The 27,926-nt window shown below is 37.2% G+C and overlaps 1 protein-coding gene across 1 annotated transcript in view; it reads right to left on the bottom strand.

Annotated features, from left to right (window-relative positions):
- Positions 1-253: 253 nt before the first annotated feature.
- The window catches only part of LOC128742691 (integral membrane protein DGCR2/IDD-like), a 62,149-nt gene continuing 34,476 nt past the window's right edge, over positions 254-27,926 (bottom strand). Inside the window, exons 2-4 of the mRNA XM_053839130.1 lie at positions 26,922-27,070; positions 2,454-2,534; positions 254-2,197 (exon numbers count right to left, since the gene is read on the bottom strand). Coding sequence (XP_053695105.1) covers positions 2,048-2,197; positions 2,454-2,534; positions 26,922-27,070 — 380 coding nt within the window. The 3' untranslated portion in view covers positions 254-2,047. The remainder of the gene's footprint in view (positions 2,198-2,453; positions 2,535-26,921; positions 27,071-27,926) is intronic.

Below are 27,926 nucleotides of genomic sequence, written 5' to 3'. Positions count from 1 at the left end.
AAAACCGCAATCATTTACCATCTCTGACCGATGTCAACTAGGTACTGGGAATCGACGTACTGACAAAGAGGCGAAATATTTTTCAAGTAATTTTCGTGTGAAAGCTAATCACTGGAGAAATATACGCTCCAAACATTTGAATGGCCTTCCAGAAATCTAAATCACGTAATTTTTGCGCCTTGCCTTCCACCGTACAGGTTATGGCTAAAACGCACCTCATAGGGCGATGTGCAGCCCGCCCAGTTGGTTCCGGGATACGATGCTGGCCTAACAAGCTAGTCTTCGTATATTCCCGCTTTGAACGTCCATTATTTCGAATAGAGTGTGTAATTGCTTATCAATGGTAAAAACAAACAAACAAAAGTCATGGTATAAACACCATCAGACAGTAGGTAAAGGATACTTGTCCGAAACGGAGACCGAAATGACGGTTCAATCGAACTGAACGCAAAGCGCCTCCATCGATTTGGAACCAATGGAGTCGCCTGATAATTTGTCGATAATAAAACCAAGTTCAACATAATTTATTGGCTTTCGATGCCCTGTGTAATCTTTGGGATGGCTTATTGCAAAAAGGCGAGAACTGTCCGTTTTGATTCGTTTCCTACCGTACCTGTGTGGGTTACCGCACTGCCACCAAACCAACATCGCTCCCCGTTACACTTATTGCACGCCAATCAGTGGCATCGCAAGTGGATGAAGATTAATCAAATATAAACTCCATTAATCGTCCATGGGGCGATAATCCCCTATGACGATCCTTGCCGCTCTGATAGAGGTGTACACACGGACAGAAAATTGGAAAAAATAACCACAGCCTTTTGGCATTGATGTAAATTGGTATTCACCCCGGTCGGTAGCCTGAAACGTTTCGTACTGCAGCTGTACCAGTAGAGGAGAGAAGCTCACAAAAAGCTTGTCGGTTTGTATGAAACCATGTAGCCTTCCTGCCGGCAGCCGTCAGCGTAAAGACTTGAGCGGGTTGTTGAATGAATAAATGTTATTATTAAATAAAGAGATTTCATGGCGTGGTAATTAAGCTTAATTTTCTACGTTAACCGGTCATAAAAAAAGTTGCTGCTTGCACAATTTATCCCGCAACAATAGAGGTTTAATAGAGTGTACGAAAAAAGATAAAAAAGTGCGATTTTTTATTATTTCTTTTACCTCCCAAACGCTCCAATTTCACGGTGAACAACCACCAGCTGTTCCACAGTTTGAACGTTCATCATTCGAGCAATAAAGCGAGCACTGAATCGTACCGAATGAAATAAGTAAATAAATCAATAAACTTGGTCAAAACTTACTTCAACTAGTATCACTTTATCAAGTACTATTTATCCTGCTTTTCGTTATCGCTAGTACCAATAGAGCCGTTCCAACTGACTAACTGCTGCTATCGTTAGTTGAAACTTACTGCATGTGTATTTGGTCTTGTCGGTCATCTTCGAACGATATTCTGATAAAGTTGTCAATAGGCAAAGCATCCGCAATTTGTAGCCGGCGAATGCACTAAGCTGCAGCTGTCTTTTCAATTGCAATTTAATCTTTATCTATAGAGAACCCTGCATACAAAATTGTCGAATTTTTCGAAAGCATCGGTTGCGGTTTTAAGAAAAATAACTAATCGTATCTTATTTCAAGAAGAACAATCCGTTGTGGTTTGGGTTTGTTGTATTGATAACGATAGAGTTTTCTTTTTAATTAGAAAGACTAATAACAAGATCGGTTTGAACAGGGTATTGAGTAGGCTGTGTTTCCATCAAACTGGGTTTCGCCATAGTTTTTAGTTTAAAAAATTCACGACCTATCAATTTTTACTGTTGGGGCTGTACAGCCTTCTCTCTTCTTTGGTAATCTCGTTTCAAGGTGTATAAATCCTAATTTTAATTATTATCATTAAAAGTTGGTTTGCTCTTGATGTCATTTACCTTTTCTTGAATTATTTTCCTTTCACTAATTGCTAGTTTTTCAGAAAAGATCAGTTTTTGACAATTGCGTGTTTTTTAAAAAATCTGTGCACGTAAGCTTACGGATTGCGGTAAAGCTAAGAAAGGAACAGTCGGTTTCTTATACTAGTCGACAGCGTCACCAGTAGGGCTGCCGCTCCTAGCAGGCGATGCACTGCACTGGACGTTTTTAGCGGATGGTTGGCACTGTTGCCAGCAAGGATTTCCGCGCGCTTGCGGAGGCGAGCCTGTAAAGATATCAGAAATAAACTGTTTTATGCGCGCGCTTTATGGATGTATAGATGTTCTGTTGTGAAAGTCGGCAGCCTTCAAGTTTTACTTCCATGAAACGGAGGACTGGAATTTAATTACTGAGCTATATAGGCTATATAGTAAGTAGTGTGATACTAAAACTGTCTCTAAACGTTCAAAATTGCATGAAAAACACATTCAAAGCGTTTACTGCTTCAAAAATACAAATGGCGAATACTATTGCCTACTTACCTGATACATCTCATCCTCTCCGGGCGGGTCTAAGCATTCAAATTCACAGCATCGTTCTCCCACGCGAAACTTTTTACAAAACTGGAAGAAAAAGGAAAAATGGGATTGGATTTTTACTGACATTGTTGAGTAGATATTTAGAATATTGGTAGTAAAATGAGTTTGATAACTGATTGTATTATCATTTCTTATTATGGCTTTAAAATGACATTCAATATCCTTTATAAAATGATTTTCTCACATCGCACATGCTACTACATTTGCTATTCAATACCTTAATAAAATTCCAAAATTGTTAATTCCAAGCTCTGAATGCAGCCAGGTTACAGCTTTGTTATTCAAATAACATAACTAGTTACTCTTTTGGTTTGGTTTTAGTTCTTAAAGGAGCAAAATTGTGATGTTATTTTTTGTTACTTTGACTATGTCTATGTCTATGTCAGCCGAAACGACACGAAATTTTGCTGTGAAGTTAATCGACTTTCATAACACAGTTTGATATTATTTTGGCTTTCGTCGCTGTTCGGGATGGGTTGATATTTTTTTCGTTTTTACGAACTTGTTTGGTACAAAAAAGGCGTAAACTGATTTAAAATGTATTCTATATGTCGGTTGTAATCGATTACAGCTTCCTAGTGCAAAGGCTTATTTGTAGGGAAGAGCAAACAGTTGGCGTTATTTACTCGATTGCCTGCTTTTTTGCGCAATATGTTATGTTGCTATCGGGAGGTTCATATACTTTCCTGTCACTGCTGTGCATTTAATGGCTGTAAATTTTTCGATCGATTGCCATAAGTTTTCAATTTACCATGAAATTGACTGTGGCACTGATATTGTTCCCTTTGTTATGGATATTCGAGAAATGTAGGAATATTTATATGATGCAAACTGTTCTATAATCGGTAGTTTTCAATGACGTTAAATTATGTTTAATGATAATATATTTGCGATTTATTTGTATTATTTGATAATTTTCATGCGTAGCTGGATTTAAACCTTTCATCAGTTGGTAGCGTCAAACGCATAACCATTATTCACATGTTTACAGCGGTAATTGGTGTATTGGTAGCATTTACATATTTATTTATTTACTGTAATATAATTCATCCAACTAATAGTTTAAATCAGTGGTGCCCAGGCATAGGCATAGTGCAGGCCAAATCAGATCGCCCATGAATGCCGCGGGCCGCAATAATCTCTGACCATTCTTGTGCATAACAAAATGTAAAATATGCGATAGCAAAAAACATTTACTAGGAATCGGCACAAGATTTAAACCAGGAAGCATTCAGATTCACAACATGCACGAGGCATTACGACTAAATTCAGGGACTATGCAGGGCTTCGACCGATCCTTTTTTTCTACCGCAGTCACACCAACGCGCATTCAAGTTCACACCGTCCGTTTAGTGGTGGAATACGAACGCTATGCATAAAACAGCTGGCAGTTTGCTCAGTCAAACGCCGATTGCACGCAGTAGAACGAACGCGTTCTAAAGCTTTTTAACATTTTCGTTTCGATCAAGTTGCCTTTACCTTTACCGTTTGGAGCAGCGAATGACTGCAAAACAGTCAAATGACTGGCAATCATAACGCTAACGAAAAGCAACCGCACAATCGTATGATTCAATACTACAAAAAAAAACAACCACTACATGTGCATGGAAGAAATCGGTCGGACTCCGTCCAATACAAACGAATATTTTGTTTGCGTCGGACCGACGTCCGGGTGACAAACTATTACTATGAGTAACCGATTTGGAGACAAAAAGAGGAACGAAAAAATACGTCATCGTATGCTTCCAGTCAGTTTGCAGTTTATATTTTCAAAGCGCAAAGCAAAACGGGAGATTGACTGTATGCTTTTGCTGAGATGCCGCATAAATTGTTAGACGGCAGCAGCGCAAGCGGCAGATTGACTGGATTTAAAAAACAGTCAAACGATCGTTCAAAAAGCGGAGTTTGAATGCGGAAAGTTCGCATTCACTGCAGGCATATTCAACTTGCGATCCCTTTTCAAGCCCTGCTCCTATGTCATCAAAAAATTTTTTTCATAAGTCCACCATCTTTCAGATCAGTCCGCGGGCCGCATGGATCATCTCGAAGGGCCACATGCGGCCCGCGGGCCGCAGTTTGACCATCACAGGTTTAAATGAATAAAAAATTAATGGGAAAACCTGTTCGAGTTGCCCAGCAATGGACAATTATGAAGTCATTATCAAATAACTAACGTTTAATAATATAAACTTACAATAATAGTCAACAATAATAAAGCATAAAACATCGCAAAGACAAATGTACAAAAACCATGATAGCAAATGGGCAATAAGTAAAGCTGAATATATCACTAATTAACACATGAGTTATGTAATCTAAGCAGCTTTTATTTAACATGGACGACGACTCGTTGAATTCAACAGGCGGACTAATTCATGGAATGATTCAAGAGGAGAATTCTCCGTGAAATCAAAACGATTGTAGACCATGTGCAGAAATCTACTACGTTGGCGGAGATCTCTAGCCCATAATTGTCCACTTCTAACGTAAGATGTTTAGCTGCCATACAAGCCTTGGACACTTTTCTTCTTTTTTCGAGGGTTGTCAATGCCAGCAACTGACATCGCGCTTCAGATGGCGGGATATATTGTGGAAGATTCCACCGTAAATACCTAAGCGCATGCCAAACAAACTTGAGTTAGATTACCTCAATACCATTGGCCCAGTTTCTACGATACACTAACCAAACAACTGAATAATTTTCCATATGAGACCGGACTTGTGCACAGTACAATGAGCGAAGGCAGTGTGGGTAGACGAACTCTTTGACAATTCATGAATCTCAGCTGCCTGATTTGCTTTGTCGCTGATATCCGATACATGGTTCCGACCTTAACCCTGAGTTAACTTTGTGTCGATCAAAACTCTCAGATCTTTGATGCCCTCCACATGCTCAAGCAGCAAATCATTAAAGCGATAATCAATTTCAAAAACTTCACTTCACTGTGTTTGCGATGGAATGAAATCACGATTTATTTATCAGGATTACCTACGCATGGCCGAAATAACAAACGCACAAACGTAGGATACATACTGTCCTTACTCGCTGCCGCTCGTTCGGACTTAAGTAAGGGATAATTCCTACTAGTCAGTAAACTTAGGAAAAAGCATGCACCTAAATAGAAGTGGTTTCTGCCGGCGCACATAGGAGTATGTAGAACAAAAACGTGGCCAAAATTATTTCAATGATATTTAAGTCTGTTGATGCATCAAATAGCTCAAAAAAATTATTATTTATTATTTTTAGATGATAAATCTAGTAAATAACAGCTTGTTTTCAGCTAGCAGTGACATATGTCCTTTCTGACATACATTTTCAGTGTAGTATTCCCATTTATCGTTAAGCAAATATTGGAGTCAAGAGAAACATGACTTAAAAACAAAATTATATCATTGTTGTATTTTTTTCTGCAGCACAATAAAAAATGTAGATCGTAAGTCCTAATTTTACGATTTAGAAACCGCTACGAATTTGAATCACTCTCACTTTCATCTGAACTCGCGTTTGATACATCGTTGCATCCTTCAAGTTACAGGTTTGGCTGACCTGGAACGAGTAGTTTAAGTGCTTCGGCTGTTAAAGACTGGGTAGTTTTTATTGGCTTTGCGCGAGAATTAATCAGCAATAGTATTTCTTTCTTATATTATTAATTTCACGGGCGAATTTGACTTTGACTGGATGGCAAAACTTCAGCGATTAAGGATTATGTCATACAATTTTTTTCTGCCTGGTAATGTTGCTTATCATCCCAAGAGGAACGACGGAGCTTATAAAAATGTTGGAGTCGCTGTCTAACGGGTACTCAAATTTTTGATTATATTGAATTTTGTTGAGAACCATCGCATCCCCACTTGCTGATCAGCTCCGAATCAAATCATAATTTAGATTTCCATCATCAGGCAAGGACAAAAAACGTCATCGAGATATTTACATAAGCGTGAAGCTGCTACTAGGACTGCAACTTTACCTCAGCATGGGTATCTGTTACTGAAAATTCGACTTCTGGTGAATAGCAGTTTCGTTTAGCGTTCTTCAAAAGCGCATAATAAGGATAAATGTTTTTGTTTGAAGAATATATAATTTTATACTGCTTTTTCGAAACGACGAATATAGTTAAAGCGTGTGGTGGCGAATGCTTTTGAACAGCATTTAACTGTACAGCTGTCAGCGTGTTTTTCAATTCTGAAGCTTTTGAGGGATTTTAGGTGATATCTTTAATGATGCTGGAAACCGTCGTATTTCCCACAGATTTTTGACTTATTTGTGTTGCATAACTTAAGATCTCAACTGGGACACAGTTCCAGGCTTCGCTTGTTTCTCTTAGTAGAGTCTACAAACTTCTTACTTGGACGACATGCATTTGATATCTCAGACCAAGTAGATGACTTGATTGTAGAGCTCATCCAAGTTTTGTTTGCCTCTTTAAACCGAACCTTATGGTTATAAGAAGCCGTCAATGTGCGTCTGAACTGTGTTTTAAAACCACTCAATTGATATTTCAGTACATGATAGTGATTCGGAGGGCATTTAAGAGTTTCTTTAAGTTTTTTTCTGTAAACAAAACCGTTTTGTCGATTGAGCGATCAGGACATTGGCGTATAAACTGAAAAAGCTGGTTTCTAGAAAATTTCCGGTCAATTCTCTCAGAATTTGAAAGAATACATCGAAATTTCTTAACTAATGCATGACACAACTAATGTAACACAATTAATTGATAAAGTTGTAAAATGCGTGAAAAATAGTCACAACTTCAAATTCAAAAATAAATTGAGAGCGTGAGGATGCGTGAGATTTTCTTTCGCAACATTATTCTGGAACTCCATACCTTTCTTATGATGGTAAAATTTTTGCTTAGAGATGCTTAGAACTTAAACAAAATTGCTTTTTTGTAAAAAAATGCCTTAAAAAAAGAAAGCAAAAAGTTGCTACTTCCAAGCCTGGTTTATGGGCTTCACCTAAATGTGTATAAATAAACTTGTGCTCAAATTTACTCTACATACCTTTGTCTTGATTATCCATATTGAATTTTTACGTGGCAGTTTCTAAAAAATATCAAAAACACAGCAGGAACTCAACCTTGCTGATCGGACCACTTGCAAAAAAATCACGCTGCGATTTATAGCAAGGTTTTGACAGCTGTAAAGTCTTACAAACAATCGAGATGTTATCAAAATGGCCGACATATGATGCTATAAATATCTAACAATACAACAATGATAAATAGCGCGTGGTTCATTCACATTTTGATTTTTGAATTTTGGCCAGGTTTTTGGCTGATATACTCCTACGTGCGGCGGGCTGCCTCCCCGCAATGACCGATGCTTTCGACGGCGGGTCACCGGCACACTCGTGGCCTGCGTGGCCGTCTTGCCCTGAATTATCTGGCAAACATTTGCTACTTTCATGATTCGGCCTAATGGGATTTTGGCCTTCTGTGACTGTTATTGAAATTCGGCCGTTTGAATTTCCGCCATTCGGTACCAGCCCCATTTATCAATACTGAGCGTCATTCTATTTTCTCGACACCAGTTCGAAGAATTTTCCAGCATAGACTGAAGAACACAGCAGTCGGTCAAGCTTTCCACAATAGCGTATATTTTTAGGTCGTCGGCGTATACCAGTTAACATTTATCATTAAGTAGAACTGTCACATAATTAAAAATAGCAAAAATAACTACGGACCAAGGTCACTACCTTGGGGAACTTCAGTCTCATTCACGAAAATATTAGACAGCGATGATCCGATTTTAATCTGTAGCTTTCTGTTCTTTCAAGTATGACTCCAACCAATGACAAAGGCGATGGGAAAATCTTAACTTAATCTTAACTTAAGATCTTAATGACTTAAAATCTGTGGAACTGTTGGTTGTCCAAGTCGATGTTAATGATGTAGTGAACACCAGCAAATTTGTAAGATTTGTGTAGCTTCCTGGTATGATACCATCCTGGTTAAGAGAAGTATAGTTCTTACAGGAGGGAAGTATTGCAATCCAAAACTTTTCGAAGCAATTATCAATGAATAATTCATCCTTCAAATTAAAAACAGAAGTATAGAAATGCAACATGGAGTCTTCAAAGGACGCTCGACTATGACAAATTTATTGGAATTTATAGACTCTGTTTTATGAATGCAATGGATAATGGAAACCATGTAGAGGCACTTCCTAACTAGCATTAAATCGTGAATCAATGTGCGAAAATTATCGTAAACAAATTCGGAATCGTAACCGATTCCCAAGTTGATTTTCAGTCGTATATAATGATAATAACTGACACACATACGATTTTCAGCACAGAATTGTATAACAGTATGGAGCGAGTTGCGCTTTATCGGATACTGTCGTATATAGATGAAACAAATACAATCAGAATTGAGCCAGGGCTACTGAAATGGCTTGAATCGTATTTCTTGTTAGATTTAACATCTTTAACACCTTGGGTCATTCGTGACTTCTGCGGGGTTGGGATTTGAACTCGGATCCTCGGCGTGAGAGGCGTGAATGCTAACCACTACACCGGGTCTGACTCCTGAAACGTATTTAACTAATCGCCGACAAATAATTAAATTTAACGAAAAGAACTCAAATCCAATTCAAGTCACTTCTGGGGTCCCTCAAGGCTCTTATTTGCGACGTCTCCTTTTTATTTTATGTACACGACATTTTCATTCATTCTCAATTAGTTTAAAACTATAATATATGCCGAGGCTCTTTTTGGAAATAACAATCGAAGAAGACTTTAATGCATTCCAGAATGATATTATTCTGGTTTTTATACGACAGACTTCGCAGCCAGCTGTTACGATCCTATTGACTTAAACAGCCTCTCCCACCCGAGAATCTAATATACAACGACTGGCTTATTAGACCAGCACCATACCCCAAGACCGACCGCGTAGTTGGTTTCGAAGCACGATCTCGGATCTCGGCTAGGCGGTGCTGCTAGATAGAGTCAGTACCCAAGTAGCACACTTTAGGTCCATTTGATTGAAGCAACCGGATTACGACTGAAATTAGTCATATTTCGGTTACCACAACAACTTTGTAACAACCATGCTAGTAAGGTAGGATTGTTGCACTAGCCCCGTAACTGTCCTGTACTCTAATAGCCGGCTGTGAAGTCCGTCGATAAAGAAGGGTCAAGTCTTAGAAAAGGCGTTTAAGGCCAAGGCTTTGCTTTGCATACCTCAAGGTCATCTGGGAGGCCTGGTGGTGGTGGTGGTGGTGGTTACATATGGTAAGAAATGCAACCTAATATCAAAAATCTCTAACAAATTAGGAAATCAACCAGTAGAAAAATGTGGAAAGGTTCTGAACTTAGGAATTATCTTAGACACCAACAAACTTTCATCGACCATTAATACACAATACACACAATAATACACAAGGCAAATAATTTACTATCCATATACCATCAAAACACTACGTATGGTACGGGAGGGTATTTTCAGCAGGTTTCTAAATTCAGCCTATTTGCCTTTTCTTTCGCCAATAAAAATACTTTTCCGACATACAATTTTAATATGTTATAACTGTTTTCTCAAGACTGTAAGTAATTTACTATTTTTTATTCAAAGAACGTCAAAACCACCTGTGCTTCCACTAGAACTAGGCCATAGGCCGAAAAAATAGATGCCATCGCTTAATAGGCTGAAAATACCCTCCCGTGCTCTATATAGTTATTACCAATGTGAGATCACACGGGTAGAAATTTGATCTCCAAAACGAGCAAAATGACTCATGATTCCCGGTTTCTAGCTTATGATTTATGAAAATACACCATGAATAAAAATCATGATATCATGACCTTCTTGCAGTACAACACAACGCAAAATCATGAACTATTATTTATGATTTTGTGCTGTCTGATATGACAGTTCAGTCATGATTTGACATGAACTCACATTTCATGATTTTATGATTTCATTCATGGCATCGGAATCAAATTTCTTTCCGTGCAGCATTGGAATACTGCAGTACTATATGATTACCTTTTCCAATCACGCTGAAAGAAAGAATAGAATCAGTACAAAACTATTTTTCTTATATGCTTCAATTATCATTGAAAATAATGAAAATAGTAACGAACCAAGGATGCTACCTTGGAGATTTCCAGTCTCTTTCACGAAAATATTAGACAACGATGATCCGATTTGAACCTGTAGCTTCCTGTTCGTCAAATATGACTTCGATCGGTGACAAAGGCGATAAGAAAACCCTCCATGGTCGTCGAGTGAATAGTTCTATATAATAGAGTAAATGTAGGGGAGTGTCGTCGTGGTTGGGCCACGTTTTGGAATTCGTCCATAACTTTCGTTTGAAAAGGAATTTTGGAAATCTAAATACATCATTGCAAAGGTCTCAGAATAAGGTATATTTACGAAAAATTTTGAACTGATTGTTTGAAAAATAAAAAAGTTGTAGGCGTTTACGTGAAGACACAAAATATTGTCATAGTCGGGCCATGTTGTACAGGTTGGGCCACCGCTGAAAATCTAAGACATACGTATTGAAATTCTATATAGAGACATAAAAAGAATGAATTCCGTGAACAACGGCTCATATAGGCCCAAATACTAATTTTTAATTGCATTTTTGCGTAATTTTGGCTATCTTGTAAAATCAATATTGCTAAAATCGTCTTTTCCGAAGAGTACAACTAAAATGAAAAAATCAACAAAAATCTAGGTTTTTATCGTATTAATTTTGCTTTATTTCAACACATTTTACGTGACTGACATTCTCTAGCGATTATTGCGCTTCTGCGCTTAAAATTGGGGTGGCCCAACCATGACTACTCCAGTGGCCCGACCTTTACACATAGCGCTTTTCTAGTATTTCACCTTAGCCTTCCCAAACACCTTACTGGAGGGGATTTTTCTATAGTCTTCGTGAGAAGCACAACACACTTAATACATTTTCAACATTTATCTCGAAAATTGCATTTCATGAATCATTTCTTGAAGAATAGTTCATTGCGCCTGGAAAACTTTTTTTGTAAGATTTAGTCACTGAATTCAGTACGGGTGTTTTGAGTATACGATTGAAACGCACAATATTGCGAAAAGTTAGCTATCACAGTAACAAGTTTTACAATGGTTGTATCATAGATATTATGAGTTACTAAAACTGTAAAATCGTGATGGCCCGACCATAACAGTGGCCCGACGATAACGACAATACCCTACGTTCTATGATGAAGTACCGATTAATTCCGACGATCTAACCACTTATGTTCTCTATAAAATTGGAAGGCTGCTGATAAGTAGTATTTCATGAGGGCTTCCTTAATGGATTGCAATAATATTTTTGCATTTCATAATTAGTTGGCATGCATTTCTACTGAAACCATCAAAAGTATTACACAGGTAAATTTAATAGAAATGATGGTGGAGAACGACTCCATATTAAAAAATTCTCCACCCGTTCAACGCTTTCATTTCATTTTATGACAACTCACAAAAAAAAAATCTTTTAATTATAATAAAACATGCTTGCCCACCCATCTTGATGGCGTTTTTAATTCACCGTCCTAGCTTGGATATCTTTTTCGTCAATCTGCGCCGTGTTTCTCGATCTGCCAACTGCAGTAATTACAGTTAAATCGTACCTTCGTGTTTCATTTCTCAGGTTTTTGAATTGCTTGCATTCATCTTTTTTACCCCCGCTGGCGGCATAATAGAGGCGCAATATGACTTTGTACCCAAATGGATTAATCATCTGTTTCTGATAAAATTAACCATCAAAGACAATCGATAGACCTACTCGTATTGGATCTGAAGGTACATCGAAAATACTGGGAAAAATGGCAGCAGCAAAATGTTTCAGACTAAATTCATTATTCGAAGAGCGTTTTAGTAGAATTTGCAGGTAGAAAAAGGTGAAAGTTTGAAATAGACATTGATGAAGTCTGCATGTCGAAGGTGAAATACGTATCTGACAGCTGAGCTGGTAGAATCTGGTATCTGGTAGAATTAATGAGAAAAAATCATCTTTTACTATGGTATTTTTTCATTTTGTATTAGGTTAATTTGATTTTTGTACAATTTGTTTGGTTAAAATTATATTTAACAAGTGACCAGGTTTCGATCACTTTGAACGTTCACTGAGCTACAAATGAGCTACCAGCACTGTAGCACGGTAAATACGAAAGATACAGCAAAACATTTTTTAGCAAAATTATACATAAAAACTAGTTGTACAAATGTCCCATAAATAACTTTGTCATATTTTGCTCGGCTGAGACGGTACTGTCAAATAGATCAAAATTAAATAGTTGAACCACGCCTGGCTGGCGATACAGAATTCCTTGCCTCAAGTTCGTATACAATACGATCCGTTTACGCATATGGGAGTTGGGCCCAAATATGGCGTTTGTAAATCTTAGAATAGAGAAACGCTGGATGCTGATAGCCGGGGCCACCATCCATGCCATATATTAGCAAATTGCATACACCAACGCTACCGATTTCTGCATCATAGTGCGGTGGGCAAGGAGCTGAAGGCTGTCCTTGGGGGTTGGGATCAGGAACGTCTGAGGACCCATTTCACTATATCCATTACACATACCGGAGTTTAAATCCACCGCCGCCTCTCCGCATATGGGCGGAACGTGGGAGCGTGTTATCTGCACAGTTAAGTGAAACCGTAATAAGCAACAGCCTGCTATCCTAAGAAGTTCTGGAAAATATGCTGATCAGGGCCCGACAACGTCACCTTCAATTGCATATCGTCACTCAACAATAAAACAATGTAGCTTCGGTTTGTTTCGACGATGCCGGGCTCTGATGCTAACAGACACACGAAATAACACTTGAGCGCGGGACAGCGGTGGGGCCATGTTGCAAAATCTCTCAATTTCATCTAGACGTGATTTACTGAGTCTGACTGAATCTAATTTGTTCATGAATCTTGCAAGGATGGTAACTCTCGACCTTCATTATTGATCGTTAGTTAATTATTCGTACCTTTCGTATTTCTTTTTCCGTTTTTCAATTTTTAGTTTCCGTCATTTGGCTTTTTCCTCTTTTATTGTTTTGTATTGGTAGAGTTTGTCCTCTTTTATCCATAATTTTTCGTCTTTTAGTTAAATGTACTCTGTCACCTTTTGCTGTCAGTTTCTTGTCGTCTTTCCCTTTTTCTAACATCTGGTTTTCTGGCATCTGGACATTGTATTTTTGTTTCTTTTCAACGTTTTGTTTTCATTATTTCTAGGTTTTTGTGTTCTTTTTGGTTGCACTTGATGGTATCTTTTTGTCGTCATGTCAGTTTTTTTGTCATTTGTTGTTGTCTTTTTTCCGTCTTTTTATTATCTCTTCATTGCCTTTTCTACATCAATTCATAGTCTGTTCGTCGTTTTTCATTATCTTTCTGGCATTTTTTGTCGCTCCTTTTCCATTTTTCTACGTTTTCATTGCTTTTTTACGTCCTTCGTTTTTCCGCCTATTTGTCATCGCTTTTTTGTTATCTATCCACCGTCTTTTCACTGTCTTTTCGCTGCGTCTTCGTCGTTTTTCTCTATTCGCTGCAGTTTTGTTATGTTATTATTGACTTTTCGAGGTCTTGTCACCGTCTTAAAGTCATTTCTAGACTTATTTTTCTTCATATTCATCGTCTTTTCGTTATATCTCTGTCGGCTTTTAAGACGTCTACTTTTAGCATATATGTAACTGTTTTGGTATGTTGTTGTCTATTCTTCGTTTTTTGTTATTTTTTCATCGTCGTTTTTCTTCGTTTCGCCGTTTTTTTGTCACTTTTTTGCCACTTTTTCATCATCGTATGTTGTCTTCATACTAACTTTTCTTGGTTTTTTATTCGTCTTTCTCTCGATTTGTAGCACTGTTTTGGAGTCTTTACGTCGTATTTTCATTTTACATCCGTTGTATTTTTGTCGAGATTCGTCAACTTTACATTGTATTTTCATCCTATTTTCAACACTTTTTCGTTATCTCTCCTTATTTTCATTTTTTGATATCGATAGATAGTTTTCAGGGACTGATCTTAAAAAGCCTGCCGTCGCATGTTTGAATCTTGGCTGGGCGGTGCGCTGCTAGATAGAATCAGTAGGATCGTTGCACTAGCCCTGTAGATGTTCTGTACTTTAATAGCCGGTTGCGAAATATGTAGACAAAAAAGTGTCAAGTCTTAGAAATACGTTTAAGCTCAAAGCTTTGCTTTTTTTTTATCCCACCATTCAACTATTGTTTCAAAAAGCAACTAATGTTTCACATGGCATAAGGTTATGTAAAGAGGACATTCAGCCACTACTGGACTGGACGAAGCTTAGCTTTTGAGCATCCATTTTCGTCGACTTGAAAAACGAGATTAGTTTCTACGGAACAGGATTCGCATTAAGCTGAGTGCCGTCCGGAGCGGCTTTACACAATAGCCACGATTCTGGCTAGAGTTTACGATGAATGTCATTTATTCAAATCAGCTTGGAATCGTTTGAATTGAATTTCGTTTAATTTTTTGATTGAATTCGTAACTGGGTTGGTAAGCAGTGCTACTGAAAGCGGGTTCTTAACACACAATCGAGCGTCGATTGTGTTTCAGTCATACTGACGGTGGTGGAAGGAAATTCGATAACTCACCGGAATACAGTATTTGCGAAATCTGAGCGAAAAAGGTAGGTAAAACCAGAAAAAATGTACCTTCTGCCGGAAATGTTATTTCATTTGATTGCATAACGAACGTAGAAGCCGGTGTTCATCAGGCGGTTGAATTAAAAAATAAGTGAACAAATTGAAAATTTCCGTTATGTTCTGATCGACTTGCTATTTGTATGCTAATTTGCAGATGAAAGCTGGTGGTAACTGAATTTGAAATACGTGCATTTGATTTATTTATATTTATGTAAGGGTATTACAAATAAAAGAAAATAAACGGTTCATAAACTCATCTGCATGTACAATGTTCTACGTTAATATGGTCAAGATATATATAGTAGACTAGTGTATGAATTTGTAAGGTTTAGCTTCGAATTTGTAAATGGCTTTGCTACTTTTCATCGGACTCAATGCATGCGAAAAAATACACTTAACTGTGGAAAAACCTATAAGCCCATCCGTTGAAAAAACATAGGAGAGCTATGAAACGAACTACAATTCAGTTTATACGGTTGAAACTCGTACCCGCTCGACTGTGTTTCAAGTGGCACTCTCTTGCATCCAACCTCGACCCAACGTTCTACATATTCCGATACAACCAACGTGGGGTCTGACGGCAAAGCGTCATTTCCTGCCGCGTAGGTTTGATGTATTAGTAGCAGACTTGCCATGGTATATGTAGGCACCTGTTCTGGTCAACTTTTCAGCCCCGTTTGCTTGCGAGTGCCTCCAGGTAGGATGAAAGAGCATAGACCGAAAAGGTTAACCAGGCGGATATCATCAATTACTAATCACAATTGAATTATTTCCTCCTATTGCATCTATAAGAGGATAGCCGGTGAAGGAACGTTTTCAAATGGCTTTTTCGCAAAATCAAGCGCAATACGAGACGATGAATTTCATGTAAAGAGGATATTAAAACTATTTAGAGCTGCTATACATGCAAGCTCCATTTTATGGCCGCAGAGAATTTTCAAATGAATGTAATCTAATGACGATGGATGAAGGCAGACATGAAGCTATGAATGTTTTACGTTCCACTGACGGCATAGCTAGCGGACGAGGAATTAATTCCTGTGGCTTTTGATGATGTTTAATGATAGATCACCGGTATAATAGCGGAATGTCATTAGGGTGGAGTCGCTTTCTAGGATGAACTAGCAGGATTCTTTAGCTGCTTTAACTGGCTGACATTAAAAACTGGTCACTGTTTTTCAAAATTATCGGATCAATTTGGGTGTAAAAAATCAGAGTTTTTTTGAGGAAACAACATTTAACAAATTCTAGACTACCAATTTCTCCAGAGTACTCTCAATCTTTTCTCAGTCACAGTTTCAGTACTTTTCTTAGACTTCATTTATTTCCAAAATTTAAAACTATGGAATTGATTATTGTTGAACACCATTGGGTTCTGGAAATGCAAAAATTATTTCTCAGCAATCCAAAAAAATAAAAATAAAATAATTTTCCAGTAGGATTTTATTAGAATTCAGAAAAAATTATTCAAATTTAAGAGCAGCATCGGTCTCGAACTTGGTCTCCCTGCACCGAGACGAAATACGTATTGGCAAAATAATAAACAAATTAATAGTGGATGCCTCCCAGTTGGCCTCGAGGTATGCTTCTGGCCTAATAAACCAGCCGTCGTATGTTCGAATCTCGGCTGAAAGAGGCTGTCAGTGTCAATAGGATCGTAGCAACTGGTGCTGCAATTGTCCTGTACTCTATGTCTGTCGTATAAAAAACAGAAGGTCAAGTTTCGATAACGGAATTAGGGACCTAGGCTTTGTTTGACTTTTTTTAAATAGTGGATTTGAAGGGAAAAGTATCATCTTCCTCAGTCAACTGGTGAATGACACTCTGGGTTAAATCAAATAAAAACTAATAAATTAATAATCTAATAAACTCTAATAAAAAAAATCTTCCTCAATCTGCGGATATTATTAAAACGGTTATTGAAGGAATGTTAGACAAAATAATTTGTTGAGCACTTTTACCAACAAGTGTTAGACCAGCATTATATTTCCAACTAGGAAAAAAACCGAAGTTAGCCACGCAAGTTTGAACTTTTTTTTGTATGCCAAAAGGGCATAGGGTTCAACAAACCATTGCGACAGTCTTAATGTCATCCAAAGTTTGAACATAAAAAGATAGCATTATTAGTTTACAAGGCTTCTGGTGAAATAAATGCGCCATGTCCTGAAAAGTGATATTAAACTATTTTATACTAAACTCACTAAATAGAACTGACGACGAACGATGTATATAACTAATGTGTAGCAACGCTTATCGATTTCTATCCTTGAGTCACCTTGCCAGCGCGATAAATGTGAACTGCAATGGAAAATGTTATTTCAATATTTACATTTGTCTTCCCTATAACTACAGCCGGCGCCATCTAGCAGCTACTGGGATACGGTAGCACGTAGCAAAGTTGTGGTTTGTGAATCGAACAAGAAAAAGCGACGCCACCACTTCAAAGTTAATTTTCACCAATGCCTTTTGATCAACCTTTATCGGCTGCCGACCGAGAAATGGGCCTCGTTATATCATTGAATTTGCATGATTAGAAACCCTCGTTTGAGTAAACTTTTGGGGTGAACCAAAATGTTAAGTTTACGTTTCAGCGTAAAATCTTTTCCATTTGCTGCAGCATGTGGATTAAAGTTGGTATAATCATGCTGTCGAAAAATTATGCAATCGATATGCAATTATTTTCATGTTACATAGAGAGAAGTAATAAACGACACTAGTGTACACAAGAAAAAATAAAATGTTATAATAGTGTAATCGAAACATCTAGGAACAAAATTGACTGTTTACGAAGCAGTGTTTACGAAGCAGTGCTACGATATTTAACAAGTTTCGACTTCTCAACGCCTTTTAGTTTCTACGTTGACATTACTGTACAAAAACGGTCAATCAACTCAGCAATAGACAGCAACCGTTGAGCTAGAACTCTGCGGGGACTCGATGTAACAAAGGATAAATGGCGATGGACTGCTAAAGAGTTGTAAGTACCTATATGGAAATTTTCGTGTGCATATTTTTGAATCACGCGAGCAAAGACAGCACGAGGGTAACCTTGTGACGAAGGCAACTGTTTGGCGTGGCGGTCCAGGTCTAGATCGGTACGAAGCTGATAGCTGACGGTGAAAAATAAAGCATGCAGTTGAAATGCCGCAGTGCGATGAAAATCGGTGTTTTGCGATGCCGCCGAGAATTTTATGTGTCTAATAGATGTCAGTCTGTTGCGCCCTTTTCAGTTGGCACCATATTGTCTGTATTGGAATGAAATGTTTTATCTGCATGTAATATACGTTTCTTTTTATCAGTTAAATTTACGCACACCACGACATGGTTCGTGACCACGAAAATAGTAGAGAATAAGTTTCAGAACCTGTTGCTGCTTATCATTATGAGCAATGTTTCAGTAAATGCAGTATTTTTGTTTGAATGTTTTGGAACCTGAAGCCGACTCGTCGGCGTAAGAGGGTTAAATTTTAATCACTAGACCGAGATTTATCCCTAAAATCAAATTTGAAATTTTTTGCTCATTTCTCATAGCCCAAATAAGTCAAAATACCATGTGTCTCCGTTACACGTGATAGCAGATGGAGTTGCATGGTTATCTATTGAGAATTAATATAAATAATGAGTTGAAGATATGAATCATATATCACATTCTTTATTATAAAATTTAAAAATGTTTGATGTTTTGCTGCTTCAGTTTATAAACAACAAAGTTTAACTTGTGAAGAAATAATCAAAAGATTTAACAACAAAAACTTTTTTTTTAATCAAAAGCGTTATTTTAAAGCTTCTTAGTTAGCATCTCATTTATACAATATCAATTTTAAAATGATGCCAATTTAAATGAAGGGATTTACAATTGCCAGCTGCCAGGTATTTGCTATTGCAATAAAATATCATCCTCCTATTCTAGAATCATTAATGTCAAAAATTTATGTCTGCATTTAAATTTCGTGCTGTTTTGCCATTTACCGAATCCATTCATAATTATTGTATTATGTGAATTTGTCTTTTTCTTAAGCCTATGCTTATGCATGATCATGTCAAGTGCTCTTTCGGTAAATGAATGCCAGGATACGAAAGCTATTTGCTTGGATTCATTCCAATAGCATTTCGAATGCATGTTTATGCGGAATCGGTATAAACGTCTGTCTAGATAGGGGAGCGATGCGATGGTGCAATGATCCATACATTTTGTGTTCCTCTGAAAGGGTTTCGAGAATATGAACAGCAAAGGTTAAATGTGAACCAATTATTTTTACTTCATATGTCAGCTTGTTGACTGAAAATTGTTGAATAATAGTCTATTACTTAGGTAGACTAGCATACTGACATCATTTCAAAACTAAATTTGTTTGGTTGTTTGGAATTATCTCTGAATGCGTATGAAGCGCATTTTTAGGTTACATACTTTGCCAATTGGGTCATTTAAATGTTTCGAAATGTTCCAGCATGTTAAAATGTTAATTGTAATGTCATTACTGACTTTTTCAATCTCGGTCACTTCTATCGGCCACATAAAGCATGCACCCTTAGGGTACGCACCCAAAATCCTGTTTTTTTAGAATCATGTAAATGTCAAAAGTATGTTGCCGTGCTGTTTTGTCACTTATGGGGCACATTCATAATTAGTACATTCGTACTCTCATGCAAATATGCATAATCACATCAAATAGTCTGTCTGTCTGTCTGTATAAACGGCAGGATGCGCATACTGTTTGCTTGGTTTCATACCAAAACCATTCCGAGTGCATATCTAACTACGGCATTAGTTTGAATGGCTGGATGTGGGCTCCGCCGGCACCCCAGCCGGGTTGTAGTGATACGTTTTCCACTGGAAGCGATTCCGTGAAGTATAAACAGAAAAGGCACAAAATGTAAACCAATTATTTATATTTTGCATGTCAGTTTGTTGACTGTAATTCTTTGGATGGCAGTCCGCAAATCATGCACAGCATGTAAGCTTTTGCTGACATCATTTTGCTGCTGATTTTATTTGGCTCTGGAAGCTCGACGGGATGATTGAAATTATCACCTAAGGCGCCATCAATAAGTATACTCGTGTATTTTGGTGGGCATTCACACAGAATAAAAACACAAAAAATACCGAAATTTTTTCCAAATGTTCTTGTAATATTTTGAAATAAGCCTCAATACTATTGAAGTCATCCAATCATCCATCGCTTTAGGTCAACTATAGAAGAACAAAGAATGCATCAGAAAATACGGATTGCACATTCCCAAATCAGCTTATTTTTTCATTTGCTTTTCTCACGTCAGTAGTTTCAATATCATGGTTACACCTTTCAACCTTGTCCCTGAGTACCGATTCGCGTTCAAACATGTTACGATAAAGCTTCTTGACATTGGAACCAACATATGCTTGAATTTGAAAATCAAACTCATTGTCAGCCTATATTCACTAGGGTGTCCAGGCGTTGAAAACAGGTGAGGCACCAAATTTTAACAATACGCAGTACAGTAGATTCGTTCAGCTAATTATATTGATCATAGATTTGATTTGACTTTGACATTTACAGTAATATTTCGATATAAAGCAACTTTATTTTTATTTTCGTTTCGTTATATCGAAGTTACAATATATAGAAGCAAAAGCGAAATTTATTCCTATTCAAACGAAATTGATTGCAAATAAAAGGGGAACTTTTCAAACTGGTAACATTCAAATTTTAAGATGAGTGGCCTGGTGTTTGAAAAATACATTAAGGAATGCGAAGAATCGAAAAGTGTGTAAAGATTTTTTTAATTGAAATTTAAATGTCTAATCAATGGAATTAAGGTACACCAGGGCAAGTGGGACCTAAAAAATGCATAGTTTGGGTTTATTCCACTGTGTTTTCTATACCTATGATTATTTCAAAATTCTTTTAGCACAGATACTCTTCTGTGGTATCACTTCGAAGGATTAATTACGAAAAAGGCCTATCAATTTACATGAAATGAATCTGGAGGAGAATTTCTAAAATTATGGCGATAGGCGATAGGCGATTATGGCCCCGGTAAATGGGGCAAGTGGGTCCTATATTCAAATTTGATTAAAAAGCATAAAATAATAGTAAATTGTGTAAGTTAATATACAGCAATGTTAAAGCATTGCAAGAATCAATCAAAAACAATATTTGTACGAAGGGTTCATTCAAAAATAGCGTAAAAAATCAGATCACAACGGGCGACTTTATAATTTATATAAAACACAGATCGTGAGTAATTACGCTGAAAAGCATTATTGTAATGAAATGTAGTTGAATATGTCGTTGTATCCAATTCTTGCGAGACGTAATTTAGGATTAATCATTGTTTAATAGCTCGAAAATACGATTATGATCTGTTTGTTCTACCATGCTCAATTCGGTAGAGCTCAGGCTTGACATACACTTTTCGGTTTGATTTTGCTCTTTTGATTACTGCTCCTCAGCCAAGCAGAATTTGAAAAAGTGGTGTATGGGGCATTTGTAGAGCTAGTAATTAACTATAATATTGCTGAAGAAAGTGAAGTTTTATCTTTAGTATTTACGGCGCTGTAGGGCAGCAATGCCGTTGGTAGCAAAAAGAGCGCTCTTTTTGCTACCAAGAGGGTAGCAGCCTTATAGCGCCATAAATACAAAATGCACAGTAACGCTTACTTCAGAAATATTGTAGATATTAACAAATTCTACAAACGCCCCATACATCACTTTTTCAAATTTTGCTTGGCTGAGATGCAGTAATCAAAAAAGCAAAATCGAAGCGAAAAGTGTATGCCAAGCCTGGTAGAGCTACTCATAAGAGATAGTTACGTTTTAATGACCACAGCACTTTATTGTTTCAATTCCAGTTGCAGATTTGCTTAATTATATCAATTTGACTTTCCAAATTCAATTAACATCGGTTAGGTGTAACCAAAATGTGACCAAACTGTTTGTTCCCTCACAAGCTGTGCATGTGGGCTTCTTTTTTGGGGGCCCTTGGTTTAGTCTTTTTCGGTTTTATTTTAAAGCTTTACTGGTATAAATATTATGTAATTGAACTGAAAATGTTCGATAGTTCATCTAAAAAATGTATTAAGACAGGAAGTTTTGTGCTGAAACATTTTATTTTTAATAGGTCCCACTTGCCCCGGGTGCTTTGAAATGCCGACCTTATTTTGATCCATTTTTTTAATACCGTTTGTCAAATTAAACAACTAGTTTTCGGGTGTAATTTGTTAATACACTCATTATGTTTACCTACTGTCAGAAAAACATGTACTTTTCTGTAAAGCCTGTGGCCAAAATATCATTTATAAAAAGGTGCGTCAAACTTACAACGCAAATTGAAAATAACGCTCAAATTGAAAGTCCAATTTTGATGTTTGGAATGCCTGTTATAAATAATCTATAATTAACTTACATGCGTTTGAGTTGTATCTTTCATTTCTAGAAAGGTTCGGTCGGAGAAAATAAGGTTGAGGAGAGTTATGAGCTCCGTTCCCACTTACCCCGTATTCCCACTTGCCCCGGGGTACCTTATATCATTATATACAAAATTTAAAAAATAGAAATAATTTTCGCACAACAACAATGCGAGGTTACACCACAATGAAGGTTAATTCAGTTGATTTTATTCATTTTAAGAAATTACGTTATATTGTGGTAAAAGTTATGTTAAATCGAGTTGCGCTATATCGAAGTATATCGAGGTATTACTGTATATCTTTATCTCCATTTTATTTTCTCGACTTTATGTGAGTTACTACAGCCACTAAATTCAATTTTAACTGAAGTTAATCTTGATTGGTTATAAGATTTCTATGTCAGAATTTCACCTGAAGTTTCCATGATTTTTTATTTTAATGCCATTTGTTTGTCAATTGGGTCATAAAATTTTGAATTGGGTATCATTTATATTCAGTTTTCTTGCTAGTTTTGTGCATAATTGTGAGGAATTGTGCTCCTCGAGCCACAGACGCTAATATCTGTGTAGCACTGAATGCCCTACAACAGGTTTTATTTTGTTAAACTTAACCACAAATCATCAATAATGGGGTTTAATTTTATATTTCAGATAATGTGGAACCATAGTTCTCACCTTTGTTTGCTTTGTTCTAGGTATCAATTGGAATTTTTAATTTTGATCTACTATTGAACATCTCTACCTATAAAAATGGATTTCTGTCTGTCTGTCTGTCCGTATGTTCCTTATAGAATCGAAAACTACTGAACCGATCGGCGTGAAAATTTGCGTATAGGGGTTTTTGGGGACAGGGAAGGTTATTATGACAATTAGAAACCCCTCTCCCCACTAAGAGAGGGGGCTCCTATACAAATGAAACACAAATTTCTGCATAACTCGAGAATTAATCAAGCAAATGAAACAAAATTTGACATGTGGGTGATTTTGGAGACAAGAATTTTTTCTATGATGAATTGAGACCCCTCCCCACTTTAGGAGGGGGGGCTCCTATACAAATGAAATACAAATTTCCTCATTACTCGAGAACTAATTAATCAAATGGAACTTGGCATGTGGGTGTTTTTGGAGGCATGAATTTTTTCTATGATGAATTAGGACCCGTTACCTTTTTAGGAGGGGGGGGGGCTCCTATACAAATGAAATACAAATTTTCTCATAACTCCAGAACTAATCAAGCAAATGGAACCAAATTTAGCATGTGGGTGTTTTTGGAGGCAAATTTTTTTATGTTGAATTGAGACCCCTCCTCTCTTTAGGAGAGGAATTCTGACCCCCTCCCTCTAAAGAGAGGGGGGGCTTCTATACAAATGAAATACAAATATCCTCATAACTCGAGAACTATTCAAGCAACTGGAACCAAATTTGACATGTGGCTGTTTTTGGAGACAAGAATTTTTTCTATGATGAATTGGGACCTCTCATCCCATCCTCATGGTAGGGGGATAAGAACTCTCATACAAATAAAACAGAAATTTTTGCGTAACTCAAAAATTAATCGAACTCAAGAAATTTTAGACTCTTTCATAACTATCATAACATAAACTATCAATAGATGATTCAGCGCGAGACGGCCATAGGCCGTGAGTGCTGCCGGCGACCTGCCGTCGGAAGCGCCGGCCACTGCGGGGGAGTGGGGGGGGGGGGTGCGAAGAGATAGCCTCTATCTAGGTTTATTCATTTTCCTAGATCTACTGACCTTTAGTTAGGTCAACCCTACGAAATAGTACTTTCTACGAAAAGATTTTCCGTGCAATGGTACATCCCGCGTAAGGTTTTTCGCGAAATGGTATTCTGCGAAACTCTATATTCCTCGTTATGGTCAACCGAGAATTGGTGCTCCGCAAAATGGTATTCGGTGTAATGATGGCAAATATTTAAATGCTATCCACTTTATTTTATCAGGCTAAGCAATTGGGGGATTTGTTTTCTACTTTACTGTGAGGGAAATTTGTATATTAAAACACCCATGAACTCCTCAGAAATTTGCAAAACTCGAGATTGTGACAAAGGCTATACGAGATTCACGATTTATGTACAACATAGTTTAATTTGTGGCAATAGGAAGTTTGTCGGGTCAGCTAGTAATCGTATAAAATTTTGTATCGAAATACGTTCGGTTAATCAAATCAGCAGAATGATGAGCCTGTCCTGAGCGCATATGTCGCTTCGCAAAAAGACCGTATTGTATTACCACGTCAACTCTAAGGTTGTAACGTGCTTGGAATATGATTATGTTATACGTGGAAACGTGCCAATGAACCCGAGCGTGACAAATGAAGGAAATCCTTTATGAAGAAATCGGAACTCTTTTTTCGTCAAGTCACCATCATCCATTACCACCAATGTCTCCACTGGAGGCTTTGAAATAATTTCAATTAGATATTGGGGTTGCCAAATTATGATCGTGCACGACAGCTAAAATAAGGAGCTGGTTTTACAGTGAAATCATATTCCGAGTATAACGAAGAATCATTCCATGCACATTAATTATTTTGCTTTGTCATCTGTACCGGCTACTTTAAGCTTGATTATTCAGAGCATGCTAATGAAAAACTTCCATTCATCCATCCATCCATCCTGAGCGCAGTATCTAGCGGAAGGCACAGAGAATTGAAAACGGCACCCATTCAGCGTTAAATCAAGTTTTTCTTTAGCATGCGTGGGTAAGGATACACGCTGGTGTAATTAGCACGCTGAATTGCTCCTTCAGAGACGCACTGCAGCTTCTGGGTGGGTATAAGGCACCTACCTACAACACAACGTAACGCAACCAACGGTCGGATAACGAAGATTAATGACACTGCTGCAGTTTGCATTGCAGCAGCATAGGGCGATAAGAACATTTCATCTTCGTGCAACTAATTGCCGGCGTCGGATCCTTCAGCCATCCTTCGTTATGTGGATGCAATGAATTGAAATTGTCGGAGCGTAACAAGCTTGTCAAGGTTATATAACATTGAAATTAAACATACACCGTGTTCACTTGTGCTAACAAGGATGTATGTAATGCATTCTGTGCTATTGATGAATGAGCTAGCTTTGTATAATTTATTTACTGAAGTTTTTGGAGCGTCTTAGTAGAATACGAAACCTAAAATTAAAAAAGAAGAAAACTTATCCAATTTAATTCTACTATGTATATTTTATTCACGACAGATACGTATTTCGCCTACGACTTGCAGGCTTCCTCAGTGTCTGTTTTCGAACTCCTGATTTTTAATTTTAGATAATTTATTTTCTTCTCTGCATTGCTTCATCTTACCTTTATATTTGCATCAAGTTACAATTTGGTAGCATTTGAATTGAACAGTGGAAGGCGATTTATTGATGGCTGCATAATATTTACAGAGTAGGGTAGATGTAACAGTGGTTGTGGGTGTACCAGTAATAGTGGAAACTCGAAACATTTCTTAATTTTGGCGGATTTTAGTATGATTTCGATAGAATATCAATTTTCGATTGTTAAATGTATATTTGTGAACAGTTTTATCTAACGTATATAGTTAAAATTTTAGATGTTGATGCAGAAATAACAAATTCCTTTTGAGTGGACCAAAACGGTGCAATTACTTAAGAAATTCATATCAAACCATAGCATTTAAACAAGCCTACGTTGTTATCCACCAGCTGCCATGCATACTGCAAGCGTTACTAAGGTCGGTAAATAAAATTCCACTATTATAGGCAAATTTTACACTATTATAGGAACATTGCCACTACTTTAGGAGCACAGACTAATGTCAGTAAAAGCAATATTTTAAACATATTAACCAACAGAATGGTATAATTTTGGTATGTATATAAAGCCAACGTTATGGCGCACCATATTATCATATAGTTCAATTGGAAACTGGTAAATTGAGCATTCTAATTGTCTTTAAATACTATCCCCTGACATAATCCCTCCATTACTGGAGCATCTACCCTATTAAAGTAGATACCCATGTAGCGGGATAATTAAAATTGAAACACTTATGTATTGCATAACACCATTAGTGGTCGCAAAAAATAGCAACACATTTTAAATTTATGGAGCATAAACTAAAATGATTGGACAATTATATTAACCGCTAGAGATAAAATATATACGTCGTGGAACAAAACAAGCCTGCAGCCGATTGTGCACATTTTTAAAACAGCACTGAACGAATAATTAATTTCTGTTCAATTTTAAAATGACGGGTCATATTTTTCGAGCATCCTTGGCGCTTGCCATGCCAAAACGTAATGCTCTTTTGTATGTGGTTTCTTCCGCACTACTAAACTCTCTTAAATAACGTTAACTGTTGTGCAATCAGTTTAGTCAGGACATACTTACGTAAGGTGGATCACAGTAGATTGCTTTACACCAGAGAGGCTCTGAATGGTAGCATACACATAAACTGCACACGCCCGGTCCGGGTACGTACAGGAGCCCATGGGCTACTGAGTTTCCCTGAAAGTCTACACAGTCCTCCTCGATGCCAGCTGAAATAACAAGAAAAAAAAAGCCAAAACGTAAAAATATTAGCTTTATTCGTACTGCACAGCATGCTATCGTAAAAAAGGTGGTTTGATTTCTTGTGTATCAGCTCGGTTCCGCTAGTCGGGGACAATGGTAAATTCATTCGACGATTTTATGTGTCTGTAGTACAAAAGAATGAATGCTGAATGAATTGAAGTGTAAAGCTTGGGAAGAAATCCTTTCATCTTTAGTTTCTTTTTACGTTTCGTTACGCATCGAACCCTTGTTTGGCGTAATCGGTGTATTATAGAGTTATAGCAGACCTTTGTTAGACCGATTCAATCTATTCAGTACTATTCCATCAATAGCACAAATTGGATTGAAGTTAAATATTGTCTTACATGCATGTTACGCTCCCTAGATTGATTCCTATGCGTTGTTCGAAATTTCGCAATGGTTTCGCTTTGTAGTTTTATCCGTTCCCGTTTGATAGCAGAATATGCAAAAATCGTGCGAACCTGAATAGAAACGAATATGTCATTAGTCTAATTAACTTGTTGAAATCAACATCTCTGTTAAGGGGTCAATCCCGGCGTAGTGGTTAGCATTCACGCCTCTCACGCTGAGGACACGAGACACGCTGAGCTGCTTGTTGCAAGTTGAGATTAATTTTGGTTTTGGTTGATTAAACTTAATTACAATGTTTTGATTCTATTGTCACCGCAAGAATATTTCTTGCAGCAGTATATGTTAGAAGATAATGGAATTTTATTCATTTTTGTGGTGGTTCTAAAGAAATTCCAAAAAAATGGTCGAGACAATCTTTGTTTTTATAGCAGCGCACAGTGGGCAGAATGGATCGAAAAACTGAACTTATTG

This window comes from Sabethes cyaneus, chromosome 3, assembly GCF_943734655.1.
Source record: "Sabethes cyaneus chromosome 3, idSabCyanKW18_F2, whole genome shotgun sequence".
In the NCBI taxonomy this organism is placed as follows: Eukaryota; Metazoa; Arthropoda; class Insecta; order Diptera; family Culicidae; genus Sabethes; species Sabethes cyaneus.
Note: the sequence above shows the minus strand (reverse complement) of the source record. Positions and strands in the feature narration are given on the sequence as shown.